Source organism: Camponotus vicinus, unplaced genomic scaffold (genome assembly GCF_025532165.1).
Source record: "Camponotus vicinus isolate PSW18456_S1 unplaced genomic scaffold, iyCamVici1.0 SCAF_6, whole genome shotgun sequence".
NCBI classification, from domain to species: domain Eukaryota; kingdom Metazoa; phylum Arthropoda; class Insecta; order Hymenoptera; family Formicidae; genus Camponotus; species Camponotus vicinus.
Window position 1 is genome coordinate 18868455 of NW_028141978.1, and position 26119 is coordinate 18894573.

At 35.6% G+C, this 26119-nt stretch overlaps 1 protein-coding gene and 3 pseudogenes across 2 annotated transcripts; 1 reads left to right on the top strand and 3 right to left on the bottom strand.

The window, feature by feature from the left end:
- Positions 1–5370: 5370 nt before the first annotated feature.
- The window catches only part of LOC145973800 (uncharacterized), a 41609-nt pseudogene continuing 20860 nt past the window's right edge, over positions 5371–26119 (bottom strand).
- LOC145972948 (uncharacterized) lies at positions 7634–16002 on the bottom strand. Of its 2 annotated transcripts, none has more exons than XM_083101995.1 (2): positions 15395–16002; positions 7634–7831 (listed from the first exon to the last, which is right to left on the bottom strand). In XM_083101995.1, exons 1-2 carry the CDS (start codon positions 15924–15926, stop codon positions 7731–7733), a joined length of 633 nt encoding a protein of 210 aa, XP_082958121.1. In that variant the 5' UTR covers positions 15927–16002; the 3' UTR covers positions 7634–7730. The 2 variants fall into 2 exon arrangements, with proteins under 2 accessions (XP_082958121.1, XP_082958122.1); XM_083101996.1 differs by having other exon boundaries at positions 7747–7831; positions 15358–15926.
- On the top strand, positions 11180–13032 carry LOC145972946 (uncharacterized; annotated as a pseudogene).
- LOC145972947 (uncharacterized) lies at positions 15980–17846 on the bottom strand (annotated as a pseudogene).

Sequence of the window (26119 nt, forward strand, 5' to 3'; positions counted from 1 at the left end):
CCTTTCCGTTAAGTACTTTTTGAGTTATGAGGCTTGAAATAATTTCTTAATTTTACATAAATCGTAAAATATCTTGTAAAATATTCATTTTTCGATTATCTTACCTTAATACTTTTATGTACAAAATAATGAGAGGAATCAATTGGTGTAAAGAAAACACATAGTTGTTTTTAAGAAAAAATATGGAATTGTTAATTGCAAATTACATATTTTTTCTTCCAAACAACTATGTGTTTTCTTTACACCAATTGATTTCTCTCATTATTTTGTACGTAAAAGTATTAAGGTAAGATAATCGAAAAATGAATATTTTACAAGATATTTTACGGTTTATGTAAAATTAAGAAATTATTTCAAGCCTCATAACTCAAAAAGTACTTAACGAAAAGGTACTTAATTATAGTGTTTTGGAAAGCTATCGAGATAAGCTACAAGAATGTGTAAATATATATAGGGTGTTCCATTTAAAAAAATTGAAGTGACCTTCCCGTGACCTTCAAGTGACTCTTCAAGGTCAAACCAATGGTACCATCTTATGGCCCCCTCGAAACCATACAACTTTTGTCGAAAACGTTTTTCTCTAAAATGCTTAGTTTTTGAAAGAAAAGGGGTGTACGGGTGGTTTAGGACACCCTGTATATGTTATACAATCTTCTACATATATATTTGTATATATATATATATATATATATATATATATATATATACACATATATATATACTGGGTGTTAAAAAAGTCTGGACACGGTCGAATATCTCGATAAGGAAGAGTTTTACTCGAAAGTGTTTCATACAAAAGTTGTATGGCTTCGAGCAGGACATAACATGGTACCATTGGTTTGACCTTGAAGAGTTATTTGAAAGTCACGTGAAGGTCACCGTCAATTTCTTAAATGGAACCCCCATTTTTTATTGCATATTCTTGTAGCTTATCCCGAGGGCTTTCCAAAACACTATAATAAAATATTTTTCCCTTAAGTACTTATTGAGTTATAAGGCTTGAAATCATTTCTTAATTTTACATAAACCGTAAAATATCTTGTAAAATATTCATTTTTCGATTATCTTACCTTAATACTACTACTTTTATGTACAAAATAATGAGAGGAATCAATTGGTGTAAAGAAAACACATAGTTGTTTCGAAGAAAAAATATGTAATTTGCAATTAGCAATTACATATTTTTTCTTCGAAACAACTATGTGTTTTCTTTACACCAATTGATTCCTCTCATTATTTTGTACATAAAAGTAGTAGTATTAAGGTAAGATAATCGAAAAATGAATATTTTACAAGATATTTTACGGTTTATGTAAAATTAAGAAATGATTTCAAGCCTTATAACTCAATAAGTACTTAAGGGAAAAATATTTTATTATAGTGTTTTGGAAAGCCCTCGGGATAAGCTACAAGAATATGCAATAAAAAATGGGGGTTCCATTTAAGAAATTGACGGTGACTTTCACGTGACCTTCAAATAACTCTTCAAGATCAAACCAATGGTACCATGTTATGTCCTGCTCGAAGCCATACAACTTTTGTCTGAAACACTTTCTAGTAAAACTCTTCGTTATCGAGATATTCGACCGTGTCCAGACTTTTTTAACACTTAGTATATATATATTTTATATAATCTACATATTTTGTTCTATAATTCTCAATATATGAACATCAATAATGAAACTTTGAGTGTATAATAATATACAATATAATGCAACATATAACAATTACGAAATCATTTGTTGATGATAACTTAAAATAATCTCTTTTAGATAAAACAATTCGTTGAATTGAACGTTAAAGGACCAATTCTTTCGGATGTTGAACGCAAGATAAAAACGCGCTTGTCAGAGATCGAAAGAGACAGAAAATTTCTTCAATCTTTGTTCATCGAATAAAAGTACAAAGATCTATAACACGACAAACTATTTAAAAACTGAAAATATGACATAAATATTTGAAATAAGATATAAATTGACATACATAATTAATCTATTTTCTATACTATTTTCACATAACTGTCAGTAATATTTTAATCGTTGTTGATTATATGTAAGTAATTTTTACATTATGTATTGACTTTCTTTGTAATGCAGATTTAATATTTACATAGATAAAGGTATTTATATTTACAAAATACCTGTACATTCATATGTGCATAAAAGTACACATAATATATATATGCATAATATTATATATATATATATATATATATAAATTTATGATATTAATTAAATATTCTTATATATGTAACTCTTTACTTAATATTAAAATTCAAATATATTAATTAAATGTACTAAGTATGTATGTGTGTATTAAATTTAAAATATATAGATAAAGTGTAAAATTTAATATAATCCAAATATAAAAAGTAAATAAATAAATACGCTTTGTAATGTTTGTGAATGCGGTTGTTGCTAATCTATGTTTATATAATGTGAAAGTAGTTAGCATCATATAAGAAATTCAATTAATATGTTATTATTAATGCTGCATCCATCGTGTATTTTTCGATAATCGACCAAAACAACAATAACTTATTCGATACTAATAAATTAAAAGTTGTATATGTTTCATTTTTTTATAAATATTGATGATCGGTTAAAAGAAAAAATGTTTTCAGATCTTTAAATCTATAAATCTTAATCTTCAATCAAAATGGATCAAATCGAAACACTTACGACGAATATTCCTTACATCTTTGAAATAAGGAAGTTATCAATAAGGAGTGAAGAAATATAAATTGAGAATTTCTTTAATTTTTCTTTTTTCACTAAAGAAGCACTGTCAAGCAACATTTAAATAAACACATTTACAGGTGTATTTTGCTCATAAAATTAAAAATTTATAGAATAGAAATAATCTTTCACAAACATTACAAGCAATTAATTTTCATTCCATATGTCAAATAAGAACACTCATTATCTTGTTTTTGTAATCCGTTTATCATTTGTAATCACCATAATAAAGAAATATACAATCAAATGGTTTTGTAATATCAGCAGTTGAACATTCCGGAATTAGAGAAATCCCTAGTAGCACACTTCATTAGAGCAATAATGACTAACAATATATATCCAATATCCCAATGTTGGTCCAATATTGCAAAGTAGACGCGATTTCATTATAAGCCAATATTGAATTGTAATATTGGACGAATATATTATTTTTATCTTTAACCAAGATTGGCTAATTATACATACCCAATTTTTTTACATTGGATATAGATCAGTTTTTAATATTGGATCAATATTCTATAAATCAATATTATATAAATAGACTATATACAGGGTGGGGCATTTTAATCGCCCCAGGCGGATATCTGGGAAACTAAGAGAAATACAGAAAAATGTTTCATACAAAAGTTGTATGGTTCGGACATAAGATGGTGTCATTAGTTTGACCTTGAAGAGTCACCTGAAAATCACATGAAGGTCACCTCCAACTTTTTAAATGGAACACCTTATATGCTTTTGCATATTCTTGTAGCTCATCTCGAGAGCTTTCCAAAACACTATAATTAAGTTAGTTTTCATTAAGTACTTTCCGAGTTATGAGGCTTGAAATAATTTCTTAATTTTACATAAACCGTAAAATATCTTGTAAAATATTCATTTTTCGATTATCTTACCTTAATACTTTTATGTACAAAATAATGAGAGGAATCAATTGGTGTAAAGAAAACACATAGTTATTTTTAAGAAAAAAAATGTAATTGTTAATTGCAAATTACATTTTTTTTTCGAAACAATTATGTGTTTTTTTACACCAATTGATTCCTCTCATTATTTTACATAAAAGTATTAAGGTAAGATAATCGAAAAATGAATATTTTACAAGATATTTTACGGTTTATGTAGAATTAAGAAATGATTTCAAGCCTCATAACTCGGAAAGTACTTAATGAAAACTAACTTAATTATAGTGTTTTGAAAAGCTCTCGAGATGAGCTATAAGAATATGCAAAAGCATATAAGGTGTTCCATTTAAAAAGTTGGAGGTGACCTTCATGTGATTTTCAGGTGACTCTTCAAGGTCAAACTAATGACACCATCTTATGTCCGAACCATACAACTTTTGTATGAAACATTTTTCTGTATCTCTCTTAGTTTTCCAGATATCCGCCTGGGGCGATTAAAATGCCCCATCCTGTATATCAATATTATATAAATAGACAACTTATATGTAATATTATATAATATTATATAAATAGACAATATTATATAAATAAACATACTTATATTATATAAATAGACTTATATATATCAATATTATATAAATAGGCAATTTATTTTTCTTAACAAACATTGAATTTTATTATTTAGTCAATGCATTAACTTTTTTAATAAATTTTAAGAAAAATTAATTTTTCATCATGATCAGAGTCCGGATCTTGGTGCCGTTTTCCCCACTCCAAGTGCATGCTAGCGGCCGAGTGCCGCGAAAAGCAGTATCGTCTAAAAATATGTATATTAACATAGAATATATGTTTATTTAATATTATACATAATATATAAAATGATATAATAAAATAATATATATATTATATAAAATATAAAATAATATAATAAATTATTATAATTATTATATTCTTTTTTTACGCAACGGTGCCCTCTTTGCTACCATCACTAGACCGGCATAGACGATACTGCTTTTCGCGGCGCTCGGCCGCTAGCATGCACTTGGAGTGGGGGAAACAGCACCAAGATCCGGACTCTGATCATGATATACCAATGTCTCAATTAATATTGATAGAGACATTGATAAATCATTTAAAAAATTAGTTTTTGCTAATATTGATTGAAGTTGATGCATTTACTCAATAATAAAAAAATCAATATTGACTAAAAAGGAAAATTATCCTCTTTTCAATTCATTATTGGCAAAAATAAATGCAGAACTTGTTATTCCAAACAATTTGAAATAAAAAGAAGAAAGTATAAATAAACATATACAAGAAGTTAATATTTTATAATTGAGTAACTTTCTAATTCTCATTTTATTTAAACTTTTTCTCATAAATTTATAAACATAATTATACATAACATCCTTATATAACATCCTATACATAAGAATAATATTACGTAGGAATAATATTATATATTATTATAATGAAGTTCTGTTTGTATTTTTATGTAAGATTTACATTTTTACATAAGTTTAAGATAAGTGTGTGTTTTAAACATACAATAGAAAATTTTAAAGGAAAATATAAAAAAATATAATTATACCAAAGAATGTAATTAGTTATATTTTAAGAAAATTCTTTGAAACATTCTTTGGTATAATTATTAAAAGAAATCTCTTAATTCTCTTTCGTAATTATCATATATCTTATATCTTGCCGATATATATCTTGCCCTCTTAAATTTAAGATAAATATGTGTGTGTTTTTTAAACGTACATGAAATTTTAAAGAAAATATAAGAAATATTTTAAGAAAACATAATTAATAAGTAAAAATAATATTCTTTGGTTGTTATTCTATAATCTATAGTTATTAGAAAAAAATCTCTTATAATTAGTTCTCATTAGTAGTTATTGATCTTGCCCTCCCTTTTCTTCCTCCTTGTCTGTCTCCACTTTCTGTAAGGAACTTCGATATTTTTTGAGGAATTTCATTTTTTGATGAGTTTGGTATTTTTTTCGAAACAATCTCTAGAAATAAAAAAATTCTATAAATAAGTATATTATTAAATTATATATGTTTTTTATTGCAAACTCCTTAATTAGTTATTGATATAAGAAAGCTGCACGATTTTTATAGTTACTAAAATGGAAGAATTATAATTCCTAAAATTTATATGTATAAAATTACATATATAAATATATATCAATATATTATTATAAAGAACAAAAAAAAAATAGAAATGTAAAATTAGAAAATTTTTTAAATTTTGTTAATTTTTATAAATTTTTGAAAATATTTTCACTAAGATAGAAATATTTTCATTAATGAAAAACTTACCAAATACTGCAGCAGCAATCTTGGTTACAGAAAAATTACGATTTTTTTGTTTTCCATAACCACTGAAATGGATTGAAATAGCTTTTTTAATAAGCAACTTCATCACTGATGGCACTAATTCTTTTACCGTTTCTCTAGAAGCAAAGTTGAGATATTTTACCTAAAAATTAAAATGATTGTTAACATAACAAAGATAATTATCAAATTCAAAAAAATTATTTCGAAATAGACTATGTTATGTAGTTCTAATTATTTAATATTACATTAACAAAATAAACATCTGAGTTTTTGTGCTTATATCTTCCTTAAATGCTAAATATGTAATTTAAAAAAAATATAAAACATGCTCTTCCCAAAACATTATAAATATTTATTTAAATTCATTATTTTACGTTTTTTATATTCTTACCAAAGATATAAAGTCTTCTTCAGAATTTGTTAAACATTCATCAATTTCATCAAAAGATTCCATAGTAGAAATCGGCAATAAAAGGCTAAACTTATTTATAATATTACTGTCATTCTGTGTTAACAGAGTATCTTATTTTATTTTAATTTCTTGCTGTTCCTTTCTCGATGCTATTGTTTCAAATCTGATTTCTTCAATTAATTTAAAAATCTTTGTCAAAACTCCTGAAAATATTATATTAAAGCCACATTTATATTAATTATATTAATTTAATACTAATATATATTATAATTTATCACTTAATAATTGTTCTTTAAATACAAACCCAGCAAACACCAAGTAACAGTTATATAATTGTTAGTTATAATTTCCTACTCAACAATATAATTGTTATCTAACACATAACAGTTATATAACATGTAACAGTTATATTGTTGAGTAGGAAATTATAACTAACAGTTATATAACTGTTACTTGGTGTTTGCTGGGAAGTATCATTTCTTCTTAAACTAGAATAGGGTTATGATAGAATCTCACCTTTTTTAACGTTGAATATTTTTTTATTTTTCTGCATTAACTTCTTCACTTCTTTGGATTTTTACATTTTCATGACATATTATACTGTTTCTAACTGGAGAGTCTTTTTATAATTTTTTCTTATGTTTATCTATTTCTATTATTTTGCAGTCTATAATTAAAAAATCTTATTTTTAAAAACTTTGGATCAAAATATCTTTGCTTGATAGCATGTTCCAACAATCTATACATATATATATATACATATATATTGTTATAGTTCGAAAGACTATAACTTTATTTTACTTTACCACTAATAAATTTTATACTATTAAAATGCGATAGAATGTTCGCGAACCGCGTAAAACCGCTACCTCAGCGAACCACGCGCGAGTTCGCCGGAAACGTGAAAATGCCAACGAAGGGATTTGACTTTGAACCTCCTTCGTTTGCACTTGGACTTGACCGCCACGAAAATCTTCCATGACCATATATGGTCATGTTGCTAGGCGATTCCCTCCAAAATACCCCTAAAAATGAGGTGTTAAAAACCGTCCATCGCGGGTCCGCGGCGGACAGTCGTTAATGAAAAATCAATTAATAAAGAGTGCGAATCTGGGGCTAACCGCTATTCTGTGCATCAAACGCTGAATAAGTTTGTTAACACTCGAAAGCTAAGAACGAGGCGATTTAAGGGGAGACGATATTAAGGAGAGAAGGCTTAAAAGAAACCGAGCAAATTACTATAAATGAATATATTTGTGAAAATCATAATAAAAAAATAATAAAAGGTGTAAAACTAAGTGACGGTCTGAGGCATTCTTTGGCATCTCCCAGCTATCCCACATTTCGTGTCGCTCCTGGCACAACATTTTGGTGGCAGCGGTGGGATAGTCGAGAATGAGAACCGCTGAAGAAAAATCCTGGACCTCTAACATCTGTAACAAAAAGAAAATATAAAATTAATAAAGCAGACGGAGCAACTGCTATATTAAAGCAGACGGACTCAAGCAGACCACAGCGCGTACTACATAAAGCCAACAAGTGATAAGGGATCGCGGTCAAGCAGCTGTATCTGAAAAGGAGCACCAGCACCCAAGGACCAATGTCGATCCACGACCTTCGCCAAGGCAACGCATCGCCGACGGACAACGCATCGCCGACGGACAGCGCATCACCGACGGACAACGACCCGTATCTACTAGCAGCGTCAGCAGTCGAGCGAACCGATAAGCGATCATGCGATTCACCGTACTACTACTGTAAGTCGAAATTCAATTTAAATGTCGGAACCGTTAAACCGAGTTCGATTTAATAGCCCGCGATTTTTGAGCGTGCCAGCACGATTGGCAAATAGATTAGGTCTTGTAACACCTCTCCAAGTTGTGGAAGAAGCTACTCGCGATATACGAAATAGCGTGCGAAGAAATTTAGAGAACCAATATTCGAATTCCGAATCTTCCGAAGCGCGTGAACAAGACGATAACGATAATTTAAAACAGGACCGACAAAGCGTTAGTCGAGTTACTGTCAGGAGAAATTATTCACCGATATCCGTTGATATTAGTCTCTTTGAGCCAAATCCCGCGAGAAATATGGATAACGAAGCCGTCGATAGAGAAATCGAACGCTTGCGAGAACAACAGGCCGGACAAAATGCAGCCGCGAATTATGAAGACGCCGATCGCCCGGTCGAAAGCACTAGTAATATATTATTAGCCGAACTCGCGTACATAGTTTTCGCGAAATGCAAGAGGAAATGCGAGATTTACGCGAACAAGTGCGAAACGTACATATTAACCAAGCAAACTTTAACGAGCCACGAGTAAATATAAACGATGTCCCACACGACGTGACGTACGGACGTACCGAACGCGATATTAGAAACAGACGTAGCGCAGCCCCGCACTATCTACCATTAAAAGAAGCGCGATCAATTCCCGAGTTTGACGGATCATAGCAACAAAAACTACAAGAATTTTTAAACGCATGTACATACGCGGTACAAAATATTAATCCCGCGGACGAAAAATCGCGGATGCAAGCCATTCTGTATACTAAATTAAAAGAAAAAGCCATGCAAGACTTCGAGACGCGAAATATACAAACGTTCGAAGATTTAAAACAACAATTTGAAACGTGCTATCAAGCGAAACAAAGCACGACACATTTACAAATAGAGTTCAATTCGCTAAAACAAAAATCAAGCGAAACCGCACATGCATTCGGGCAACGTGTCGATATACTAGCCATGAAGTTATATGAGTCTATGGTGGAAGGAGAAGAACGACATCCTTCATTCAAACAAGCTATACAAGAAATCATTAAAAAACAAGCTCTAATAAACTTTCAAATCGGATTACGCGATGAATTAAAAATTTTCGTGCGATCACAACGATACACTTCGCTCCAAGAAGCGATAAATGGCGCGAGCGTGGAAGAGAAGCTTATCGGACCGTCTGTCACACGAGCACCCGGCTTCTCTAATAAAAATAAATACGACGCTAAACACACGCGACCAACTCGAGATACAAACATACAATGTTATAAATACGGAAAATCTGGACACTACAGACGCGATTGCCGTAGCAGCAATAAATATACATTACCAAAACCGGAAAAATCTACGCGAATAAATACTATAAATAAATTCTGCAGTAGTATTAGTAGTAGTAGTAGTAATAAGAACGGGTGGGGCTAGATCAGTCCTTGATGTCACCTAGATCTAAAAGATCTTCTGTAACCCCGTGGTTGTCTGAGGTTATAAGTGGTGATCCAATTTGGCCCTTACAAGAAGGTTATGTAGATCGCCCACCCTCACGTTTTGTAATGCACTGGATTCAATGAACATGTGACCCCAGAGTGTGTATCTCCTAAGAGCAAGTGCGGGGCAGTAGCACAGAATGTGAATGCTGTCCTCTTTTTCTTCGCCGCATAGCCGGCAGTCTTTCCGCTCGGCCAGGCCAAGATTGAATAAGTGGGCCCTGAGGGCCACATGGCCCGTGAGCAGGCCAATGGAGATGTTGAGCTTCTTTCTGCTCATAGTTAGGAGTTCATCCGTCTTTTTAGAAAGGGGTCGGTTCAGCAATAACTTGGCTTGACGACAGCCCTGAACCTGGCCCCACGAAACCAGATGTTCCCGTTTCAGAGACTCTTTGATGAGTCTTTTACCTATAGTAAAGGGGACGCCGACGACTTGTCTAGCCGGGACCTCGAGGGTGCTTAGCTTTGCCAGGCCGTCCGCCACTTCATTGCCATGAATTTCCTGATGACCGGAAACCCAGGCTAGGGTGATCCTATTGGATTCGCCTAGTCTATTGAGCGCTAGCATGCAGTCCCAAACCACCGAGGACTCAGTGGTGGTCTTGGCTAGAGCGATAATGGCTGCCCTACTATCGGAGCAGAAAAGTATATTTCTATTGGTGGCTTTAACTAAGGTTAAGGTGTTTGCGCACTCAAGGATTGCTAGAACCTCAGCTTGGAAAACCGTAGCCAGCTCCCCTAGGGAGTAAGATTTTCTGTGGTTAGTCCTTGAGCCGTAGACTCCAGCTCTAAATCGTCCTTCCGCTCCCGAACCATCCGTATACCAGATGTCCCAGTTTGGCCGGCAGATTCGTTCTGGTTTACTCCAATCTTCCCTAGAAGGTATCTGAGTTTTGAAGAACTTAGAGACCTGGGATTTCCTAGGTATTTTATCCTGCAGTAGAGAGAATGGGTGTTCATGGAGGAACGATAGCCTGATCAAGATGCCGCCCTCTCCCCTCACTCTGACACTTTAGTCTGTAGGCAGAAAGTTTGGCTGTGCTGATAATAAAGCGGTCCAGGGGTGGAAGACAGAGTGCAATCTCAAGCGCCTCTGTAGGGATGGTTTTCATGGCCCCTATCGCCGCCCTGAAGTAACAACCCTGTAGGCTTCTGAGTAGGTTCCTGGCCCCCACTTTCTCCATCCTGGGCCACCAGACCACCGCAGCATATGTGAGACGGGGCAGTAGAATGGCTTTGTAGATCCAGAGGGCAATATTGGGTTTAAGGGGGGAAATTCCTGTAAAAATTTTTTTTTTTGCATTTTTTTTTGCTTTAAAAATTAATTTAGCATCTGAAGAATGTATTCTCAAAGTTTGGGGCTCAACAGAAAGTCCTTAATGTCCCTAGAAAGTCACCAAAGTGATGCGCAAAAGTACCGATAGCAGGTAAGCGAACGGCGCTCTTTACGGCCTCTACCGTTTAATTTCTAAGCCAAACAAGTTTGCTAGTTTCTTTTTTGAAAAGTTGGGGTCGCTTCTGATGGCTTGTATAACTGACATTTTTGTTTTCACAAAAGCAGCTGAGAGAGAACCTACTCTTAGTATACGGTTTAGTGCCACGTGGTGTATTTGTTTATTGTATCGCGTCAGTGTGTGATTATTTGAAATAATGAGCCGTAAGATCCCAACTGATGATCCAAATTATCGTGCTAGCCGTCCTCGTCGTCGAAAATATGAAGGCAATCAATTTTCCAGCGTGCCAGACATGGACGTCGATGAAGAATCAAACGACGAAACGACGAGCGCCTCGGCGAGAAAATTGAAAAAGTCGGCTGACGATATTATTGTCAATCAAAGCTTTTGCTATCGAATAATCGAATTTATTAGCGTTTTCTCTGCCCTTGCCGACATACTAGTGTGCAGACAGTGCAAGCAAAAAGTTTCATTTGCGGAATCGGGCCAAAAAGGATTAGGCTTCAAAATTACAGTTACCTGCAAATGTGGAACTACAATGATTCCCTCAAGTCCATTTATACAGAACGCGTATGAAATAAACCGACGAATCGTTTTGGCAATGCGTTTACTTGGTGTCGCTCGAGAAGGAATAAATATATTCTGTGGTATTATGAATTTCGGCAGTGGACTAAGCCAGCACGCTTATCGAATAATTCAGCATGTGCACACGTCCGTCAAGAAACTGTTCAATGTGAGTAGTAAAAATGCGATCGAAGATGAGAAAAAAGAAAATGAGGCGAGGGAACAGCCGTTATTAAATTTAACTGTGAGTGGTGATGGATCGTGGAAGAAGCGCGGCTTCTCCTCATTGTACGGCGTAACGACACTTATTGCCTACTACTCAGGCAAAGTAATTGATTTGGTAGTAAAAAGTAGCTATTGCCATGCATGCACCTATTTCCGAAATAACGCCGACGACCCTGAAGGCGCAAATCACATGGAGAATTGTTCCATCAATCACAAAGGCTCGGCGGGAAAGATGGAGGTTGACGCCGTTCTCGAAATGTTCCTCCGTTCTGAAGAAAAGTTTGGTGTTCGTTACACTAATTACGTGGGGGATGGCGATACAAAAACTTTTAAGTCTATATTAGATGCTAAGCCGTACGAAGATATTGCAGTTATCAAAAGTGAGTGTGTGGGCCATGTGGAAAAGCGAATGGGAAGTCGCCTTCGAAATATAAAAAAAACCGCAAAACTTGGCGGCAAAGGCAAACTGACTGACGCTTTAATAAAAAAATTAACAAAATATTACGGCCTTGCAATACGCAGAAATTCAGAATCGAAAGATAACATGAAAAAAGAAATAATGGCTACATTTTTACCACTTGATCTTGACCGATGAAAATCCGCAACATCAGTTTCTGTCCCACTGGCGCCGACTCGTGGTGTGCGTATAACGCTGCTCAAGCAAACAAAGCTACTTATGAACATTCAGCCCCTCTACACCCAGAAATACAAAAGAATATTCTTCCGATATACGAAGATTTATCACGAGACGATCTACTGGAGCGTTGCATTGGCGGTTTCACTCAAAACGCTAACGAATCTTTTAATGCGACTGTGTGGCGTTTAGCTCCTAAACATTTGAATTGTGGCTCAAAAATAATAGAAATTGCGGCATACTTAGCTGCAGGAATATTCAATGATGGATATTCATTTGTCCTTAGAGTCATGAACGATCTGGAACTGCCAATCGGCCTGGAATGTAAAATGTTCGCCGATTCGTACGACACCAATCGAGTGAAGAGACAAGATCGACGCTCATTAAATTCGTCCAAAGAGGCCAGAACTGCTCAAAAAGAGAAAAAAACAGCCGAGATGGATGGTTTCCTTGAAGTAGAAGGCTTGCTCTATGGTCCTGGCATCGCTGATTAAGCTTGGGTAATTATAAATCACTCTAAACTTTACTTTTCAAGAACGAAAACTTAAATGGCGTTTTTCTCGAAACACGTTTTTTTCTGCGCCGTGCAGCGTAACTCACGAAGTTTTCAACCGATTGACTTGAAATTTTACACAGATATTCTTTAACTTATTGGCCTTTGCATGAACCTAAAATTTTATAAAAATTGTAATATTAAGTATTGTTTTTAACAATTTGTTTATGAAAAAAAAGTGTTTTTTTTTCTTTTTGTCCTCAAATTTTTATTTTTCACTTTTTTTGTTAATTTTAGGTTCATGCAAAGAAGAATTTCATATTTTAATGGAAAAAATTTTGTTCGTTGATTTCAGATAACTACAAGGACCTGGGCGTTGCACGGCGCAAATCCGAGGAGTCAAGTTTGGTCAACTGTAGCGTCGCCATTATGTTTTTTTTATTCATAAAAAAATTTTTTCGTACACATTTTAACGTCTATTGTAATATGTAACTTCAGAAATTGCAATAAATGCTTTCAGTTTTTTGTAAAAAATTATTGAAAAACACGTCGTTTACAGGAATTTCCCTCCTTAATGCCCCACGTTTTATCTACAGCCCTTCTACATGCCCACATGGAGGTGTAAATTTTTTTGACTTCAAGATAAAATTTCCAACTTAGTTTGGGATCAAGATGTATCCCCAGGTACTTCACCGAAGTGTATGGTAGCTCTTTGCCCCAGAGCCTCAAAGGCCCTATAGGTTCGGGCTTGTATTTTCTGGTAAAAAACATGGCCTCGGTCATAGACGGATTAACCGTGAGACTTTTGGCTTGACACCAGTTTTGAATAATCTTAAGTGCTTTATCCATGAGCTCCTTAAAAGTTGAGAGAAAGCTGCTTCTCACGATTGCAGCCACGTCATCCGCATAGCCACAAACGAGAAGGCCCGCTTCTTGTAATTTGACCAGAAGTTCGTCTACCACCATGCACTACAAGAGCGGAGAAAGAACGCCGTCCTGCGGGCAACCTCTGGCCGGGAGACCACTTAAAGTTTTATCTCCATAGTCAACAGTCAGAACTCTGTCCGAGCATGCTTTGCGTCCAGTCAATCAGAGTTTCGGGGATGTGATGCCTGTGCATGGCCTCTTTGATCGCTGTATATGAGGTGGTATCAAATGCCCCCTCAATATCCAGAAATAATCCTAGGGCATACTCTCCAGTCGCCAGCTGTGTCTCAATCTTGCTCACAAGGTGATGAAGGGCAGCATCCGTAGATCTGCCCGCCCTATAGGCGTATTGAGAAAGTGCCAGCGGTCGGGTAGTAAGGGGATATGTTCTAATATGGCTGTCTATCAGTCTCTCCAGTGTCTTCAAAACAAAGGAGGTAAGGCTAATGGGTCTGAAGTCTTTGGCCAAGATATGGCCGTTTCTGCCTGGTTTGGGTATAAACGTGACTTTGGTGCCACTCCAGACAAGGGGCACATATCTAAGAGCTATGCTAGCCCTAAGCACTTTGACTAGGGGGCCTATCAAAAGGCTCAAACCCTCTTGTAAGCAGGCGGGATAAATCCCGTCTGGTCCAGGTGATTTATACGGCTTGAAGGTTTTAACAGCCCATTCAACACCTTTGGGATGAACTATCTTCGCCGCTAGTGACCAATCCCTGGGTTTAAAAACTTCCCTGAGTCTCACACGGGCGGTAGGAAGATTGTCGACCGTTCGAAAACCTGGGAAATGAGTCTCCATAAGGTGCTCGATGGATTCAGTGAGATTGACTGTGTAACCTGTGTCGGGACGTTTGAGACATCCCAACTGGGTGCGATTGTCAGAGCTGAGTATTCTGTTTAGCCTGGAGGCCTCTGGGGCGCTCTCGATGCTTGCGCAGAACTCTCTCCAGCTGCTGCGTTTATTTCTGACTATTTCCTTGCTATACCTGCGTTGGGCGCTCCTAAAGGCTTCCCAGTGCGAAGACAAGCAAGAGTTTCTTGCCCTGTTAAAGAGTCTCCTGGTCTCGGATCTGAGCTTTGACAGCTCTTTGTTCCACCAGGGGACTTTGGTCTGAGACCGTATAAGTTTCAGGGGGCAGTTTGCCTCGAAGGCATCCGAGATAGCGTTGTTTAAGCAATCTGCTTATTATGGAATCTGGTCGGAACGGTAGTTAGTCTATTCTTCAAGTCTAGCCTGAAGCCGTCCCAATTCGTATTTCTAGGATTTCGCCTCCGCAAGATTGTAGGTTGCTGGCGAAGGGTGAGGCGTATCTGCCTGTGATCGGATCCTGAAGGTTCATCTAAGACCCTCCAGTCTCTTACCAGTTCAGGCACGCCCTTGGTACAAATAGTAATATCGATTACCTCTTGTCTTCTAGCGTCCATGAAGGTAGGTCCGTACCTCTGTTAAGGATGATGAGTCCCTTGTCCAGGATAAAGTCATGCAGGCTCTCCCCTCTCGGGTTGATGTCTGAACTCCCCCAACCAACATGGTGGGAGTTAGCATCACAACCCAGGAGGAGTTCGAATCCTGCTTCCTCAGCATGGGCAACCAGGTTCTTGACATTGTCCTGAGGTGGAGGATCACAGGAATCATAGGGCATGTATGCTGACCCTATGAGTAAGTCCATTGTCTTCCCCTCCTCCAGGTTGATGCTCGTCTGGACGACAGTTAGATCTTCGCTGCTAAGCTGAGGCAGAAAAGTGATTTTAAGGCCTTTTGCTACAATACATGTCCTTAGTTTGCGGTTCGAACAGATTCTGAAAATAGTTCCACAGCCGCCCAAACCTTTGATGGCATTATTCAGGAGCCAAGGCTCCTGGATAATGGCAATGTGTGTGTGCATCGCAGCAGTGCTCCTGGCAAGGATAGCCGAGGCGCCTTTACTGTGATGCAAGTTAATTTGGGTGATGGGTACCGTGGAGACCGTCATATTTAGGCAGTCTCCTCTAATATTCCCTCCACAGATTCAGGCTTCCTGCCGCACTACTTTTCAAGCAGCCTAACGGTTGCTCGTCCAAGACTGCAGCTGGGCCTGAAATTGCAGGACTTCAGGGCGTCCAGAGATTGATCTCCAATCAGACAGGCGAAGTGGGTGCTCGTGGCATCCCTACTCACGCTCCCCCTGGAGATCCAATCTCCGGTCGCCAATCCTGCGTTTTGTCTGCCGAGGAGCCTCAAGGCTTCCTCAGAAGACAAGTCTGGCTCCTCCACGTGTACCACCACTCGATGGCGTTTAGGCAGCTCATCGACCGGCACTACACGTAGGGTTTTCCCCCACCTTCAGTTCGGAGGATAGGCTTTTTAGCCAGTCCCCCGACTGCTCGTCGTCGCACACAAAAACAAAGGCTCCGTCTCTCTCCCAGGAGCCGGAGAATGTGAAGGCTTTTGTACCCTCGGGTAACTCGAGGATACGCCCTCTGATCATTTTCCTGATCACTCCACAGTCCACGGCTCCTAGCTTCTTATCAGGAAAGCCCTCCAAAATGAGGGCTAATCTGATAAACCCTTTGGTCGCTTGGGCATATGACCCTTGATCATTGATCTTGGATCGTTTGCCCTGGCGAGTATCGTTGGGGCTAGGAGTGTTATTCCCCGGCCGGGCGCGTTTAAGCGCCACAGTCGGGGCTCCACCGCTACTGGGCCCAGGACTGGAATCGACTTCAGCGGGAGGGATTTGGGCTTTAGTAGCCTTTTCCTCCCTCTGAAGCTGTTTCTTGTAGCGTCTTCTTGCAGCTCCGCTATATCTAACTCGGGTTTTGGGTTCCCCTGAGTTGCATTTCTCCGGTCGTTCGCTCCCTAAGGAAGCCACGCCCTGGAGGACTTTGTCTAAGGTTGTGTTTTTGTTAAGTTTGTTTGTCGTGTCCATCTTCATTCCACGAGTACCGCGGAAGCGCGATATCACCCAACCAGAGCCGCGAATGGCTGAGGCTTGGCTAAATACCCCGGAGGTCGCCCGGTATCCGGGGGAACCGTTCGAGACGCAGCACCCCCTGCGCCACGCAGCCGTCGGCACGGTTTCATTAACACCTTGGCTTGGGGGATCCTTCTTCATTGGTCGCACCCGGCTCCACCCCTTAAACGGGTGGACCCGGATGCGACCATAAGTCCCTCCACCACGCCAAGGTGGAGACTCATTCGGGGGGAATAAATTCTGCAAATATTGCAAAAAATCCGGACACAGCCGCGACGAGTGCTGGAATTTAAATGGACGACCAAAAAATAATATTAAAAATAATAAACAAACTAATAAAAACAATTATAAAGATAATACGCGTGAACAAAAGACTTCGCATCGACAGTGGAAAAAGAGCGCCGACTCTGCAATAGCGAAGAGGAGCAGGAAGAAACGAAGAAGCAACCGCGACCTGCCTTAGAGTATCGCGTAACGCATGCTAAAAATATGCATGCACCATCGAAGGACGAATTATTACAAGTTACACTACCCATTCGCGAAGTAAAAGGAGAAAAAATAAACATGTACGATTCTGGATCAACAATTTCCTTAATAAAATTAAAACATTTAAAGAACGAAACATTAATATACGAGAAGAAGATAGCACTTATAGGAATAAGCGGACATAAAATATATACCTTAGGCAAGATGTACGCTACGATAAAAATTAACAAACATAAAATTAAACATGCATTTTATGTAACAAAAGACGATACCGCCATAGAACACGAGGGAGTTCTAGGACTAGACTTCCTTAAAAAACAAACAGTTAAATGCGATTATGAAACTAACGAAATAAAAATAAAAGAGTACATTAAAACTCTATCCTTGCAACAAAATAATTTTAAATCCGCGTAGCGAAACAATAATAAAAGCTGCGACTAATCAAAATCGGATAGGGATAGTCCGAACAGAGGAAACCACACCGGGAATATACAGGGTGTATCTTAAAAAGCTCCCACTAAGCAAATAGCGTTATTTCTGATTAAAAACCGAGTCGAAAAGTCCTGAACCATTTTTTTCCATAATGCTTAATAAAGCAGTAATTAATGAGTAAAATCGCGCCAATCAGCACCGACCTTTAGCCGGGCGTACGTCAGTGAGCCGCGCACCTGGTAATGTGCGTGACCGCTCCGCCGCTACGGCACTATGCCATGCCATTGCTATCGTGCAATATCCTTACGCGTCGTAATAATGCGAAAAACTTTATTTTGCATTAAAAATGTCACATTTCTCCCGTCAAAAATTCTTTCCTTAAAGAAAATTTCGACAAGGAGTAGAACTATCGTCAGAGAACGTGTACTTACATAAAAAAAACCTACAATCTTTTCGCTTACAAATTGTTTTAAAATTGTTTTTTGTAAATTCGAAACTTTGTCCTTTTTACATAAAGAATAAACACATTATCTTTTTTTTACTCTATCTTGATACTTATTCTTAATTGAATTTTATCTTAAATTATCTTTTCTTTATTTTATCTTAAATTATCTTTTCAGCAATTCTCCCATAAAATTTGTTCTCTGTTATTACCTATTACAGATGACTTTATTACTTTAAAAATCCATTTCTTAAACAGTTTCTACTGTAGAAAATGTAGGATTATTAAAAAAGTATGTAATATAAAACAGAAAACAAGACAAACTTCCTCGTTATCAACATATGAAGATTTGGATAAGCAAAAAAATGAACTGTCTTGTGTTAATTTTTAAACAATTTATCTTTTCAGAAATCTTTTTAAACTTAAATCTGATTAATTATTTAATGAATCTTCTTGCAAATATTATACAAATATTCACCCACAAAAAGAACGAGTCACTAAATTTTAGCACAATTTTTTAACATCTTTCAATAGCGATAAGTCAGCAGAAAATCATCGTATTGAGATGAAACAAAACTCAAATTAAAGTTTGAATATTCCTCTTGAAAACCTAGAAAACCAAATTTGAGTTACAAAAAATGTTTTATAAAATGGCAGACATTGAAGATAGATTGAGAAATAAGAAACAAATTTTTTTTTAAAGTGTTGCGTTGCTCAGGAGAATAGGCTCTCAAATTTAATTAATTTTTTACGACCTTTTTTGACAAAGTTATACTGTTTTAAAGAAAATGTTACACAATATTCAATTCTGACCATATGGAGCCCATATTCTTGGGTCGAATTACACTTTAATTTCCTTTTTGAAAAAGTTTCCCACGATAATTTATTTCTGAAACTGCAGATTTTACTAGAAAAGATCCATTTTATAACATTTTCTTCAAAACGGTATAACTTTATCAAAAAAGGTCGTAAAAAATTAATTAAAATATGGATTTGTTAGCAAGTAAATGAACTTTAAAATTCATACATTTTTGTATTAGGAAGCCAATTCTCCTGAGCAATGCAACAGTTTACAAAAAAAATTTGTTTCCCATTTCTCAAAGTCTATCTTCAACGTCTGCCATTTTATAAAACATTTTTTTGTAACTCAAATTTGGTTTTCTTGGTTTTCAAGAAGAATGTTCAAGCTTTAATTTGAGTTTGTTTCATCTCAATATGATAATTTTCTGCTGATTTATCGCTATTAAAAGACGTTAAAAAATTGTGCTAAAATTTAGTGGTTTTTTTGCAAGTGTAGTTTCACCCAATTACTTTGAAATAATGAATTTTTTTCAATTTATTATAACAATTACATATCCTAGTAAGTTTATGCTTAAAATAAAAGAAAAATATACAATAAAATGTCAAAAAATAGAGATTTCTTTTTTTAAAAACAATTATCTTTTATTCATAATATTGAACAAAATTTTATGTTGTTTTATTTTTTAATAACATAAATTTTTTAATAATGTAAGCATTAATAACATATTTTCTCTAATGTAAAACTCTTAAAAAATAATTGTCTAAAACGAATATTTTTATTACTGAATTAAAATGTGTCAAAATTATTCGAAAGGATTATAATAAGTTTTCGATGTGACCTCCGCGAGCCTCAATGCATGCATCTGCACGAACAATTAGATTCTCACGTACTCGTCGTAGCATTGCTCCATCAATAGTTCTAACAGCTAATTGCATCCTTGACTTCTTCGGATGACGCAGGCTCCGTTGAATATACATTTTGTTTCAGATGGCCCCAAAGAAAAAAATCCATTGGTGTCAGATCCGGTGAACTATTAAAAACCAATATGAAGAATATTAAAATATTTTTTCTACATTTTTTTGCTTCTATCTTTCTAAATTAAAAGCTTCTCATACCGCGCGAGCCATCTAATTCCGTGTTGAGCTATCCAGCGACCGGGAAAATTTAAATAATTTGTTTATTTAAATAATTTGTTACATCCCGGTATGCATGTGGCGGTGCCCCGTCTTGCTGGAAAAACATATTTTTTCTTTGCATGAGAGGAATTTCTTCCAAAAATTCTGGGAGCCATTGTCTTAAGAAATTTGCATAATTTCTTCCCTGTAAAAAATATGTATGTATACATATGTATTTATTATTAATACATATTTCAAATCAGGAGATCAATCAGGAGATTTTTAATTTTCTTACCGTCAGAATATCTGGGAGAAGAGTAGGACCGATAACTCTATCGTTCAAAATTGCTGCCCAATAATTTAGCTTCCATCTATGCTGAAAGCTGCATGTACGTGTCACGTGTGGGTTAATGACATCATAATAATGAAAATTGTGACAATTAAATGTACCCGTGCGCGTAAATAATGACTCGTTGGTCCACATAATATTTGCCAAAAAATTTTCTTCAGCTTCATTATTATGTAAAAGCCAACGACAGAAATTTTCTCTGGCACGGTGATCTTTCACATTTAATTCCTGCACTCGTGTACGATGGAACGGATATAATAGTTCATTTTTTAATGCTTTGTGGACTGTCATATGACCAATATTTAGTTCGCGACTTATCGCACGTGTACTAATTGTAGGATTCTGATCAACTATTCCTACAATCCTCTCTTCCATTTCGATTGTTCTTACTCGACGATTACGATCAGCATCAACTTTTGATTTCGGCATTAAACAATTACTATTCCGAATCCTGCGGTCTAAATACTCGAAAGTTTTGCGATCGGGATGCATACGATTTGGATAACGCTCCGCATACAGTCTTTCCGCACGCGCACTTGCACAATGTACTTCACCATAAATTAAATACATATCGGCATATTCGTTATTACTATAACGATACATTCTTCTTTCGCAAAAAGTTTTATTCGAAATACTCAGATGATGCAGCGAAAGAAAACTATGCTAAGTGCAATGTTTTTTTATTTGTTTCATTTATTTTATTTGTTTTTCTTTTGTTTGTTTTATTTGATTCGTTTTTTATTTTTTTCATTTGTTTAAATGAATGTTTTATTAGTAGCATCATTTAAGAATTTCACATAAAAATAATTTTTTGCGAAAGAAGAATGTATCGAAGCACTGATATGTTTAGCTTACTGAGGAGCAAATTGCATAAATACGCGTGTACAGACTGCATGCGAAGCGTTATCCAAGTTTCCATCCCGATCGAAAAACTTTTGAGCATTAGATTGAAGATTTCGGAATAGTGATAGACAAACTATGTTGACGCTAGTCGTGATCGTCGGATAAGAATGATAGAAACGAAAGAGACGATTTTAAAAATGATTGAGGACCTTACAATTAATACATGTGCGACAGGCTGCGAGATATTAGTCATGTAATAGTCTATGTATAAGATACTGAAAAGTAAACTGTTATTTCCGTTCCATCATACACAGGTTTAAATATAAGGGATTACCGTGCCAATAAGAATATCTATTGTTGGGTTCTAGATAACAATGAAGCCGATAAAAATTTACAAATATTATGTACCATTATTTATACGCACGGCTACATATTATTGACATAATAAACATTATTATGAAATTATTAATTTATGTATGACATGCATGTGTAGCTTTCAACATAGAGGAGGCTAAACTATTAGACATTTTGGGGTAAGAGTTATCGACTCTTCTACTAGATATTTTGATGGTAAAAATATTAAAAATCACCTGCAATGTATTTGCAATATGTCGGTATGTATGAAAGATGCTATTTTATAGGAGATAAATTATGCAGATTTCTTAACACATGGCTCCTAGAACTTTTGGAAGAAATCCTTTCATACAAAGAAGAAATATGTTTTCTAGAAACACAGAACACCGCCGCATGCATATCAAGAAATAACGAATTTTTTAAATGAACGTTTTTCCCGTCGTTGGATAGTTCAACACGGACCAATTAGATAGCCCGCGCGGTATAAGAAGCTTTTAATTTAGAAAGATAAGAGAAGAAAAATGTAGAAAAAAATATTTTAATATTTTTCATATTGATTTTTAATAGTTCGCCGGATCTGACACCAATGGATTTTTTTTCTTTGGGGCCATCTGAAACAAAAATGTACATTCAACGGAGCCACACCCGAAGAAGTCATTGCAAGAATGCAAGTGGCTGTCAAAATTGTTGATGGAGCAATGCTGCAACGGATACGTGAGAACCTAGTTTTCCGCGCAAAACCATTCATTGAGACTCGTAGAGGTTACATCGAAAACTTATTTATAATAACAAATCCTTTCGAATAATTTCGATATAATTTTAATTTAGTAATAAAAATAGTAATTTGTTTTAGAGAATTATTTTTTAAGAATTTTATATTAGAAAAAGTATCTATTATTCTATTAAAAAATAAAACAACTCGTCTTAAAATTTTGTTCAATATTATGAATAAAAGATAATTGTTTTTACTAAGAAAGGAATTTTTATCTATTTCTTAAACATTTTACATATTTTTCTTTTATTTTGAGCATAAACTTACTAGGATATGTAATCGTTATAATAAATTTTAAAAAATTCATTATTTCAGAGTAATTGGACAAAACTATTTGCAAGAAGATTCATTAAATAATTAATCAGATTTAAGTATTAAAAAGATTTCTGAAAAGATGAATTGTTTAAAAATTAACACAAGACAGTTCATTTTTTTGCTTATCCAAATCTTCATATGTTGATAACGAGGAAGTTTGTCTTGTTTTCTGTTTTATATTACATACTTTTTTAATAATCCTACATTTTCTACAGTAGAAACTGTTTAAGAAATGGATTTTTAAAGTAATAAAGTCATCTGTAATAGGTAATAACAGAACAAATTTTATGGGAGAATTGCTGAAAAGATAATTTAAGATAAAATAAAGAAAAGATAATTTAAGATAAAATTCAATTAAGAATAAGTATCAAGATAGAGTAAAAAAAGGATAATGTGTTTATTCTTTATGTAAAAAGGACAAAGTTTCGAATTTACAAAAAACAATTTTAAAACAATTTGTAAGCGAAAAGATTGTAGGTTCTTTTTATGTAAGTACACGTTCTCTGACGATAGTTCTACTGCTTGTCGAAATTTTCTTTAAGGAAAGAACTTTTGACGGGAGAAATGTGACATTTTTAATGCAAAATAAAGTTTTTCGCATTATTACGACGCGTAAGGATATTGCACGATAGCAATGGCATGGCATAGTGCCGTAGCGGCGGAGCGCTCACGCACATTACCAGGCGCGCGGCTCACTGACATACACCCGGCTAAAGGTCGGTACTGATTATCGTGACTTTACTCATTAATTACTGCTTTATTAAGCATTATGGAAAAAAATGGTTCAGGACTTTTCGACTCGATTTTTAATCAGGAATAACGCTATTTGCTTAGTGGGAGCTTTTTAAGATACACCCTGTATATTGGAAGCTGTCTAGTAAAACCAAAAAATTTTTCATGTCCTGTGAGCGTAATAAATACGACCGATGAAACCATCAAGTTAGCAACTCCCATTGTCACATTAGAAGACATGGAAGACAAAATTAACTCTGCCGAAATAAATACAGTAAAATCAATAACGAAGAATAAAATCAACACTCCGCGAGTCCAGCGCATTTGACAATTATTGCGAACTCAACACTTAAATAAGGAAGAGGGGCAGACACTCTTAAAAATCTGCGAAGTATTCAGCGATACATTCCACTTGGAAGGAGAACCACTGACTTGCACCGCGACGGTAGAGCATGAGATAAACACGCGTGCCGACACCACGCCGGTGAACGTGAAGCCGTTATCGTTTACCCGAGAAACATAAGACAGAGGTAAATAAACAAATTCAAGAAATGCTAAAGGACGAAATTTTTCGAACTAGCACGAGTCAATGGAACGCACCGTTATTAGTAGTGCCGAAAAAAGCAGACGCATCTGGAAAACCGAAGCTCCGAGTAGTAATAGATTTTCGAAAGCTAAATGAATTAACGATAGGCGATTCATTTCCATTGCCTAATATAACCGATATCCTAGATCAGCTGGGAAATGCGAAATATTTCACCACGTTAGATTTAGCATCAGGATATCACCAAATCCCAATGGCTGAAAGGGATAAAAATAAAACAGCTTTTTCAACTCCCTACGAACATTACGAATTCAATCGAATGCCGTTCGGTTTAAAAAATGCGCCAGCAACATTTCAACGACTGATGAATTCAGTCTTAACAGGAATACAAGGACTTAGATGCCTGGTCTATCTCGACGACATCGTAATATACGGATCGAGCTTAGAAGATCATAATAAACGTCTAAAGGAAGTACTTCAAAGACTGCGAAAAACTAATTTAAAATTGCAGCCGGATAAATGCGAATTTCTACGCAAAGAAGTAATTTATTTAGGACATATTATTTCAGAAAACGGAATATCGCCAAACCCGTCAAAGTTAACTGCAATAAAAGAATTTCCAACGCCGAAAAAGGTAAAGGATATCCAATCCTTCATAGGACTTGCAGGATATTACAGGAAATTTATTGAAAACTTTTCAAAAATAGCTAAACCGTTAACAAAATTAACGAAAAAATCGGAGAAGTTCGAATGGACAACGGAACAGCAAGCAGCATTTGAACTACTTAACCCCTTCACAGTCCAGCGAAAAGAAACTTTCCGTGCCAAAAGTGAAGAAAAAAGTTTTTAAAATTGCATGAATAAATATTATTAAGGTCGCCGAATCCGAATCTGAAGCCAGAATTACAAAATTCAAAATAGTGAATCCAACATGGCGGATCAAAATTCAAAATAATTTTGGATTTCAATAAAAATGTGTATCATTTTTGGGGTTGCAAAATCCAAACCTAATATCAGATTTTCTAAATTGAAAATAGCAAATCCAATATGGCGGACCAGAGTTCGAACAAATAGTTGACATACATAAAGGTTGTATATTTCTCTCTTCAATTATTTTTAAATCCCGCTCTCTGCCGAACCCAGAGTCACGAATCGAGGACGTGGCGGTTATTGACTCCGTTAAATTTGCAATTTTTAATTTGGAAAATCTGATATTAGATTCGAATTCGGTGACCCCAAAAACGATAAGAAACCTATTTTTATTCAAACCCAAAATTATTTTGAATTTTGATCCGCCATTTTGAAGTTCGAAATTCTGATTTCAGATTCGAATTCAGCGACCTCAGAAACCTTAAAATACTCAAGGACAATCAAATCGTAACAGTAATAACATGTTTTTTTCAAGATGCCCCTATAGGGGCCATGAAGCAAAAGTGGCACGAATTTTTTTGGCCCTTATAGGGGTCCCTGACAGTGAAGGGGTTAAAGAAAAATTAATGACTGCACCAGTGTTAAAGTACCCTGACTTCACACAAGAATTCATAGTGACCACCGATGCCTCCGACTATGCGATCGGAGCAGTGTTATCACAAGGAAAGGTATGCAACGACCGACCGATTGCTTACGTCAGCAGAATATTAACAAAGGCGGAGCAAAATTATAATATCACTGAAAAAGAATTACTACCAATTGTATGGGCCGTAAAACATTTTAGACCATACGTATATGGAACAAAATTTAAAATTGTGACCGATCACAAACCTCTAATATGGTTGTTTAACGTAAACGACCCCGGATCAAGACTAATCCGATGGAGATTAAAACTAGAAGAATACGACTATGAAATTATACGGCCGGACGAGCAAACGCGAACGCCGACGCATTAAGTCGCAACGCGATACCGGGACCCTCAAATGAAAATAATAACCATGAAGTCCTAATAATAGAAGAAGAAGAAGAAGAAGACGAAGAAGAAGAAGAAGACGAAGCAAGCAGCGAACAAATAAAAACATATACAGAAGAGGAG

Bases quoted from the DNA above. Each gene is read 5' to 3' on its own strand.
- LOC145972948 (XM_083101995.1), bottom strand. From the start codon at position 15,926: ATGACGGTCTCCACGGTACCCATCACCCAAATTAACTTGCATCACAGT. The intron at 7,832-15,394 runs GTACGGACCTAC...TTTTTGTTACAG, and splicing joins ACTCATCATCCTTAACAGAG to ATGTTAGAGGTCCAGGATTT.